The following is a 9,239-nucleotide window of genomic DNA, read 5'->3' on the forward strand; positions in this document are numbered from 1 at the left end:
TGGAAGAAGCTGCACCTGACCTCATGGCTTAGATTTGGTTTTGGATGTTCAGGATGCTGAGGTGGTTAATAAGCAAATCAGCCTCGGTATTCAAATATGCAGTTAAGAAATCTCGAAAGAGATACAAATCCAAATGCCCTTGGAGATTTCCTGACTCTATACAAAGGATTCTAGGCAGAGGAGTCACAGTGCTTGAGGTTGTATGCCCTGTTGAAATTACAGCACCTCCCTGCAGCATGTGTACTTGAGCTTCCTAATCACATCCCAGCCTAGAGCAGAAAGCATACAGGATAGTGGAAGGTCAGCCCTTTGGAGCTGGTAAGTCTACAAGCCCTGCTTTAAAAGACTCCTGTGCCCTTGGGTTTAATTTTTTTTTTCTTCCTGGAGCTGGCCTATGTCAAACAAGGACTCTGACCAGACTGGGAACACAGAGTTGAATGCCAGATCAAGGGAGAACCTAAGACACACGCAGCCAAGTTCATGATGCTATGCTGCCCATTTTGTTTCCTTCCAGGTAAAGCACAAGCAGAAGCAGCTGTGCTTCCGGAGGGAGCATCCCAGGAAATGGAGACGCTGGATACTAATGCCTCGAGGGACCAGCAAGTCTGCAAGTTCTCGGAGGACTACAAGCAAATCTACCTGTCCCTGACCTACAGTGTCATCCTCATACTAGGACTACCCCTGAATGGCACGGTCTTGTGGCTCTCCTGGCGCCAAACCAAGCCTTGGAGCTGTGCCACCATCTACCTGGTGAACCTGATGGTAGCTGACCTGCTTTACGTGCTGACGCTGCCCTTCCTCATCATCACCTACTCCCTGGGTGACAGGTGGCCCTTTGGGGAGCTGCTGTGCAGGCTGGTGCGCTTCCTGTTCTACACCAACCTTTACGGCAGCATCCTGCTATTGACCTGCATCTCCGCACACCGCTTCCTGGGCGTGTGCCACCCGCTGCGCTCGCTGCCCTACAGGAGCCGCCGGCACGCCCTCCTGGGCACGGCCACCACCTGGGCCCTGGTGGTCCTCCAGCTACTGCCCACCCTCTTCTTCTCCCACACAGACTACATCGATGGCCAGATGGTCTGCTACGACATGACCGGCCCAGAGAATTTTGATCAGTTCTTTGCCTATGGCATGGTTCTGACACTGTCTGGCTTCGCCTTACCTTCGTTGGTCATCTTGGTGTGCTACTCGCTGATGGTGAGGAGCCTGATCAAGCCAGGAGAGACCCTCAGGAGGACAGGCAATACAGCCCGGGCCAAGTCCATCCGGACCATCTTGCTGGTGTGCGGCCTCTTCACCCTCTGCTTTGTCCCCTTCCACATCACACGTTCCTTCTACCTCACACTCCGCTTTCTATCTTCACAGGACTGCCAGCTCTTAATGGTGGCCAGCATGGCCTATAAGATATGGAGGCCTCTGGTGAGCATGAGCAGCTGCCTTAACCCAGTCCTGTACTTTCTATCGGTTGGGAATAACAGAGTCAGGCTCTTCCAGGAACTCAGGCATAATAAGGTGGGTGAGCAACCAGCTGGAGCCAAGGGAGAGAAACCCAGGGGTGGCCAGATCTGGGTACTGACAAGATGAAGTTTGGGGAAAATGAGCTCCAAGATGTTGATAATGACTTGTCTGAACACAGTCATGTGGTATCAGGAGAGGGGCTCAAGATCTCTGAGCAGTATCCTGCTACAAAGGATTTTATACTGATGTTAAGAGATTGTAAAGGAAGAGTATGGAGACAGCCACCAACACAAAGGAAAACTCTCATTTTAATCAGAGCTGGAATTTAGCTCTTATCACTCAGGCCTAAGCTTGAACATCACCTCCTCAGAAGCTCCTACCCACCCTAGTTAACACTGACCTCTTTCCTCATAACCCAGTCACTATTTCCCTATCTATTGTCTTTTTAGCACTTATTAGTGCCTGACCTTGTTAACTGGTTTACTCATGTACAGTCTGTTTCTTCCCCCTAGAATTAGGTTCCAACAGGACAGGGACCTCATCTGTCTGACTGCTATACCCCTAAGGTGCCTCCGCAGCAGGGCCCCGCACACAGTGAGTGTACAATCAACAGGAGTGGAATGAATAAGTAATGAGTGGATGCATGGATAAGTGAACAAAGCCCTTACCACGGAAAAGCACTTTACATGCAATAATTCATTTGTTCCTCACAACAGCCCTTGGAGGTGCGAACTACTGTTAGCCCCGTTTACAGATAAACAACGAGCCTTAAGTAACTTGCCCAAGGTCACCCAGCTGCAGAATGGTTAGATCCTCATGCTGGATGGAAGCTTTGAACCCAGGCACCGGCCTCTGAAGCACAGGCTCCTAAGACGGACGCATATGGCCCAGTCCAAACGCTGCTCAAGAGCCAGCCGAGCGCACCTTGGCAGCACCCGCTCCTCGTTCACATCAGCTCAGCTCTCACACAGCTGCTCGCAGGTGCAGACCACGGGGTATACAGCGTGCGTTCTTTCACTATACTTCTTAACCAGGGTTCTAAGGTTAGAAAAAAACTCTGCAGGGCAAAGTGGAAAAAAAAAGCAGGGCAACGCAAGTGCATGAATGGCGATTCACCTTATCCTTATTTGAACATAATGTTTATGACAGAAAAATTTTACCACCGTATTTAGTCATAATATGATGTTCATTCTTAAAATATATATATATATAAAGGGACACCTGGGTGGCTCAGTTGGTTAAGCTGCTAAGCATCTGCCTTTGGCTTGGGTCATGATTCCAGGGTCCTGGGGTCGAGTCCCACATCAGGCTCTCTGCTCAGTGAGGAGCCTGCTTTTCCCTCTGCCTGCCATTCCCCCTGCTTGTGTGTTCTCTGTCTCTCTCTTTCAATCTAACAAATAAATAAATAAAATCTGTAAAAAAAAAAAAAAAAGATCCATGGTAATCTGAAAAGATAACCTTAAAAACCTCTCATATTTGAACAATAATGATCTCCAAGGAGTTCTCAGATCTAAACATACATTATTTAATAATTCATTATAATCTCCCTATGAAGAGGTAGATAAGCCTTTTTAATAAAAACCAAAGAATAACCCGTCATTACTACCCCACTCTAATTACAGGAAGTGTCTGAGTAAGCCATGTATATGTCTACATTATAAAATTTTATTCTGAAAGCGCAGTTTATTGCTTTCAAAGGCACACAATAATTAGAACTAGACAAAGTGTTGCCTAGCAGAATTCTTTAGGATAATTAATTTAATGAAAGGCAAGGATGTTTTCTCATTAGTAGGTCAGCTGTTTCCACATAAGTGCCTCTATAGCAGCTAAAAGAACTTAAAACTGTTTGCTCGTTTGAATATTCTCAGCTCTCTTGCTTATATTATTCATTTTTGTCCCTTCCTTTGCATAGCACACACAGAAGAGTCAGGTATCCAAAAGTCCCAATTGTCACACCTTACAAAATAATACGGTTTACATTACTGGAAAAATGGTGCACGAGGCTCCTCAATAAAAACATAAAGCCAGGAGTGCCGGAGTGGCTCAGTGGGTTAAAGCCTCTGCCTTCAGCTCAGGTCATGATCCCAGGGTCCTGGGATCGAGCCCCACATCGGGCTCTCTGCTCAGTGGGGAGCCTGCTTCCCCCCTCTCTGCCTGCCTCTCTGCCTGCTTGTGATCTCTGTCACATAAATAAATAAAATCTTAAAAAAAAAAAAAAAAAAAAAAAAAACATAAAGCCATCCCGTGTGTCCCCTTAGCACTTACCTCGAATGTACACCAGCCTGCCAACCCTGGAGGTGGGAAGAAAATTAATCTAGAATCCTCAGGTTACATCACCTTTATCTAAAAAGCACGTGCTTTAACACCCCAATTCAAAGTTTTCCAGCCTTTAGTCTTTGTTAACTTAGGTGCTTGCAATTATTTCTCTGATCTATATAATGTTAATTTTGCTTCTGCAGAGTCTTCCAACCTACTTAACAGCAAAGTATAAGCATCCATTTTTAACTTAGTTCTGTATAGTTGGGATAAAAAAAGTTTAACTTGGTTGACATCACATCCTGGTTTTCAGGGACAATTATCTCAAGACAAAACTCAAACTAGACTACTCCCTTTGAAAAAAAGACCCACTTGTAATGGGAGCTGGGAACCCAATATAAGTCAAGGGGATATTCCTGACTCCTCTGTGGTCACTGGAAAAAAAACTCACCCACAGAAGGTACAATAAGACTAGAAGAAACAAAAGTTCTTCCTGGATCTAGTCATCCAATGCCCACCATCCTGGTAAAAGCTGGGATCTTCAAATATGTTATTGCCCTGGGCCTCAAGAATCTTGCAAAATCTGCCTGGCTGTTCGGAAAAAAACTGAAGGTCAGCAAATATTACCATGTTCCAAACAGCATGACAGGGGCAGTAGCAGATACCCATATCTTGGCTGTAGCCACATACAAAAGTGTCAAGCATGGGGCCAGCCCTTAAGGACATTATAGACTATTGGAGAAACAAAACTGAAATGTTCAACAGCAATATGAACATTAATTCCACAGTTTCAGCAGCTACAGAAGAAATCATGCCAGCTGTTGATTAACCAAAAATAAACAGTACAAGCAGTACACATTAGGGAAGAGCAGGGGTAAGAATACTACTACTGACTGAGAGGGCCATGGAAGGCATCATAAGCATGCAGAAGGCTGGTGAAATTTCAATTAGCATAATTTCCCAAACAGTGTTCGAGAAAAGGAAAAATCTGTGAGAGCCCATGTTGGTGCTTGAAGAGGAGGAGGAGGAGATAATGCTGGAAAGGTGAGCTGAATTGTGATTACGAAGGCCACCCCAGAGCCGGCCAAAGAACCACTCAAGGCACAGGGAATCTTTGGGGGCATTTAAGCGGGAGAGGGATATGATCAAAGCTGTGACCCAGAAACTTAACCTGGCAGCCTCCATGTTTTGAATGAATTAGAGAAAAGAAACAAAACTGTCACAGCCAACTTGTGTGAGGTCCCAATTGGCCTTTCTTTCCTTCAAAGCCAGCCTACACACCACCTCCACATTTTCTTTAAAAGAGCATTTTTCTTATACGACATTCTCCCCAGCTCTGTCCATGCCCTCTCTATATCCTCACTTCTACAGGACAAAGCCCAGACTTCTCATGCAGGCATACTACACCTATCACAGTCCAGTCCCAACTGAACTTTTCAATTCACAGCTCTCCTGCCACACCATGTGGATTTCTACCCCTCACATGTTGACCACTCAATACCTTCCCCCAAACCTTCTCCACATGCTTAAGTACCCTTCCTCCTCCAGATGCCATCGGTCTCACTCTGCACTGCTGATTCTGCCATTGCCTTATCACCGTGGAGTTGAGGATGGTCTCCTTTCTCATTCCAGGTCTGTTTTCTCTCACCCACTAGTTCATTTTCCAATCTATACAACATGGCATGTTAGCAACATTTTGAACATAGTAGACACTCAGTAGGCAATGGTGATGCTGATAATGAAGAAGGCAGTCCACATTTAGAAGACCACTACAGTGAGCCAAGCATACAGATAATGGGCATGAACAGAACTAAAAAGACTGTAAAACATTAGATAGAATTAAGAGAAATAAAATACTCCTTTAGATGGGTGGTAAGGAGACAGAACAAAAATGACTCTAAGACTCCAAGCCTAAGGAATCAAAGGAATGATAAACTAGCACCTAGCACATAGTAGGCACTCAACAGTCAACGGCAAAGAAAAAGGAAGGTGGGGGGGAATCTGTACACTGCAGGGGAGAGTTCAGATTCAGACAAATTAAATGTGAGCGGCTAGGGAGGCCTCAGCGGGAAATGCAGGATAGAGGTTCAGAGACAGCTTAGGCTCAAACTCAGTTTACGATTAACCATCCAGGGAAATATTCAAAGCTGAAGATGTAAAGGGTACCACTGATAAAGAAGGAAAGAAAGAACGAAGGACCTAGGAGATATGGGAACCATAAAAGTCTTGACAGGTAACACAGGAATGTTAATCCAGGTGGTGCTGGATTCTAGAGTGCTAGAAAATCAAATGAGGGAAGAGTTTCAAGAAAGAGAGTAATTAACCAAAGATGTCACATGAAACAGACTAGTCAAAGAGAATAAACAGCTGTCTCTCAGAAAACAATTCAAATGCCACCTCTTCCAAGAAGCCTTCCCTGACCCTGCATCAGAACACCCTTTCCCTTCTCTCACCCACTACCCACACCCAAGAAACATCTCCCCTTCTACCAAGTATGAGCAGCAATATTTAAATCCTCTTACTTCCCCTCCTCCAGGATCTAGCAGACTTCAACATATGGGTACCCACTAAATCTTTGTAGAATAAATGAACACACAGCAAATGGTTCTCCTGTGTATGCTTTTCTGGAATTACTGCCTAAATCCAATTTATGAATGTGTGCCTATAAAATTAAATCATAAGTTGTCTGGGATTTATTTGTTCCAACACTCACCAACTCCAATTCAAAGCAATTCCGGAATACACAATACCTGTAAGCATGCTCACTTTTTAGCCCATGTTTTAAAAACAATAAAAAGTAAGGGAAATGTTTCACAAAGTTGTTTGCAGTTAAGCATAACTTAACCTAACCTTATAAAGTTATGTATTCTCATTATCTTTTACGTTCTTGTAAACCGGCCAAATCTCTTTAGTATTTCAGTTTCTCAACTTTTTGTTTTGTTGAGATTTTTTTTTTTAATGTATCAAACAATTTCAAAGGTAATGGCCTTAAGAAGAAATTCATGACGAGAAACAGAACTTACGTTCTTGCAGCTAGCTATAGCTGGCAATGTTTAAAGTGGTTAAACCGTGAACAAAAAGCAAAAAGAGCCACTTCAAGAAAATTAAAGAATCACAGAGTCTGAGAATGTTCTACTCTGCAAGTAGAGAATCACATTAACAACGAGACCTTTATAAAGCGTTAACCTCACGATCAAAAAAACAAAAAACAAAGAAACAGCCACTAAAGACTCCTCCTTATGTTCTCTTACTTTATAGCCTACTTTCTTGCAAGAACAGGCTACACTTCTTTAGTGTAATTTCTACCATGGATTCATACTTCAAATCATTGCAAGCTGGCGGCTCTTTCCGGTTAAATGGCCCCCCCATCTACTGAAGCTGGAAATTTGGGAGTCGTGCTCAATCCCAGCCTCTCCCTCATCTCCCATAATCACATTGTCAGTTCAACCTCCCAAGCATCACTAGAACTTGTTTTTTTCATCTCCTTGTCACTGCTTTAGTTCAAATTCCCATCACCTCTCATGGGCGTCACTGCTCCAACCTATTAAACATCCTCCTGACTCTAGATCTGTTCCCTCAACCTCTACTTCATTTCCTCCCTTCTGCTCCTAGGGTCACCTTTCTGAAATGTAAACACTCTCTTAATCCCCAACAGAAGTATCTTCCAAAAATTCCCATTGTCTTCCAAAACTTTCCATTTGCCTTCAGGATTAAGATCATGCTGAACAAGGGAGCACCTGTGTGGCTCAGTCAGTTAAGCCTCCAACTCTTGGTTTTGACCCAGGTCATGATCTCAGGGTTCTGGGATCAAGCCCCAGGTCAGGCTCTGCACTCAGTGGGAAGTCTACTTCTCTCTCTCCCCCACCCCGCCTCTCTCCGCACTTGTATACACACTCTCTCTAAAATAAATAGGTAAGTGTTAAAAAAAAAAAACAAAAACAAAAAACCATGATGAACACAGAATGAAAGGGCTTCACCAATCTGCCTCATATCAAAACTTTCAAGCTAAACTCCCCCTGCATCCCCTTCATTCCATTTTCATTACCAGCAGGCTCACTCAGGATTAGCTTCATGATCTCTTGCCCTCCCCACTCTCTCCTCACTCCTTCCCTGCTTAGGTGAATCATCCTACTTACTCTTTATGATACAGTTCAAAGACTATCTCTTCTGGGAATCTTTGACGTATTCTAGGTCTTCTGAACCCCATTAACCATCGCTCTAGGACAGTGCTCATCACACTGTAACACAATCACAGAACCACTGATCCTTTGTCCATTTCCCCATGCATCCATGCAACTCTTGAGGAAGACAGTCAACATTTTCCACATCTCTCAACAGCCACCTCCAGTAAGGAACTTTAGGTTCAGTGATGCCAGAAACAAATGATGACACAGAAATCTATGCATATCTTATATTATCAAGCATCATCACATTGTTATAGCATCATGCTCGATTTTTCCCACATCTGGTTTCCTTTGAATTAAAAGATGATGTCAAACATACATCCCAATTTCAGAGATGTTTAAGGTGAAATATTATAGTCTATGAGATACAGCATATTAAGTAACATGATCATAAAAACTTTATGTAGTCATCAGACTAGAATAGCATTTTCCCGGTTCAAGTGTCGAAAATAAATCAAACTTAATTCTTAAATGAAGATACCACATGTACATTACCTTAAAATATTGTAATATTTTCCCTATGAAATGATCATTGAGTAACTGTTTGTTCTGTATCCTAATTGTGGTAGCCTGAACACAAATCTCTACCTATTAAAATTCACAGAACTATAAAATAAAGTTAAAGCCATGGAAAATACTTCTAAACATCCACTAAATATGTCTGTCCTCTTAGGCTCATTCCCCCACTTTCCATCCACCAAGTCTGGACTCCACCTCCAAAGACCCCACCAGAACCCAAAGAGGACACATTTCTCCTCTGACACTTTCACTCCATCTAATGATCAGCGACCCTAAAATCCGTGATAACCTGTCTCCAGGCCCATCTGCCCACTTCCTCTGTGTTCCAGCCCAGGCTTCCCCTTGCTAATACAGGGCCTGTTCTCCTTCCAGTCATTTCTCTCCCAGCGCAGTTGCTGCTCAAGCCCAGCCATTCTCTTCTCAACCTCCTCCTCACTCACTCCATCAACTACCCAACTCTTGTGCACTGTACCCTGTGAAATCTGGGCTCTAATGCGGGCAGGAGGGGGGAAAAAGAAGAGGGGTTCACCTTGTGTCCTGACACTTGTATTTACCTCTTCCCCAGGGCAGGCAGGATCTGCTTTGAAAGGTTAAAAACTAACTGAACATGCTAAGACACAGAACCTGAAATAGTCAGATTTCCCTCAGAAAACTGAACAAGCTTCAATACTGGGGGAGGAGGGAAGGAGTTGGATAAACCTCGCAAGAAGCTTAAAAGTGTCATCAGCCCACACTTTCATCTGTTCGTGAACAACCCACTGTGTCCTAGAAATTTCTCAGCATGCTCTATTTATTTGCCAGAGTGCCCAAAGGAATCCGAGC

The 9,239-nt window shown here is 43.8% G+C and overlaps 1 protein-coding gene across 1 annotated transcript; it reads left to right on the forward strand.

Moving 5' to 3' along the window:
* Positions 1-480: 480 nt before the first annotated feature.
* LOC111147231 (P2Y purinoceptor 3-like) lies at positions 481-1,584 on the forward strand. Its single transcript, XM_022503145.1, has one exon. The coding sequence runs from the start codon at positions 481-483 to the stop codon at positions 1,582-1,584; it is 1,104 nt and encodes a 367-aa protein (XP_022358853.1).
* The last annotated feature ends 7,655 nt before the right edge of the window (positions 1,585-9,239 follow it).

Source organism: Enhydra lutris, unplaced genomic scaffold (assembly GCF_002288905.1).
Source record: "Enhydra lutris kenyoni isolate GAN:26980312 unplaced genomic scaffold, ASM228890v2 scaffoldscaffold2, whole genome shotgun sequence".
Taxonomy (NCBI): domain Eukaryota; kingdom Metazoa; phylum Chordata; class Mammalia; order Carnivora; family Mustelidae; genus Enhydra; species Enhydra lutris.

Excerpts from the sequence above, each read along its gene's own strand:
- LOC111147231 (XM_022503145.1), top strand. The coding sequence starts at position 481 with ATGATGCTATGCTGCCCATTTTGTTTCCTTCCAGGTAAAGCACAAGCA.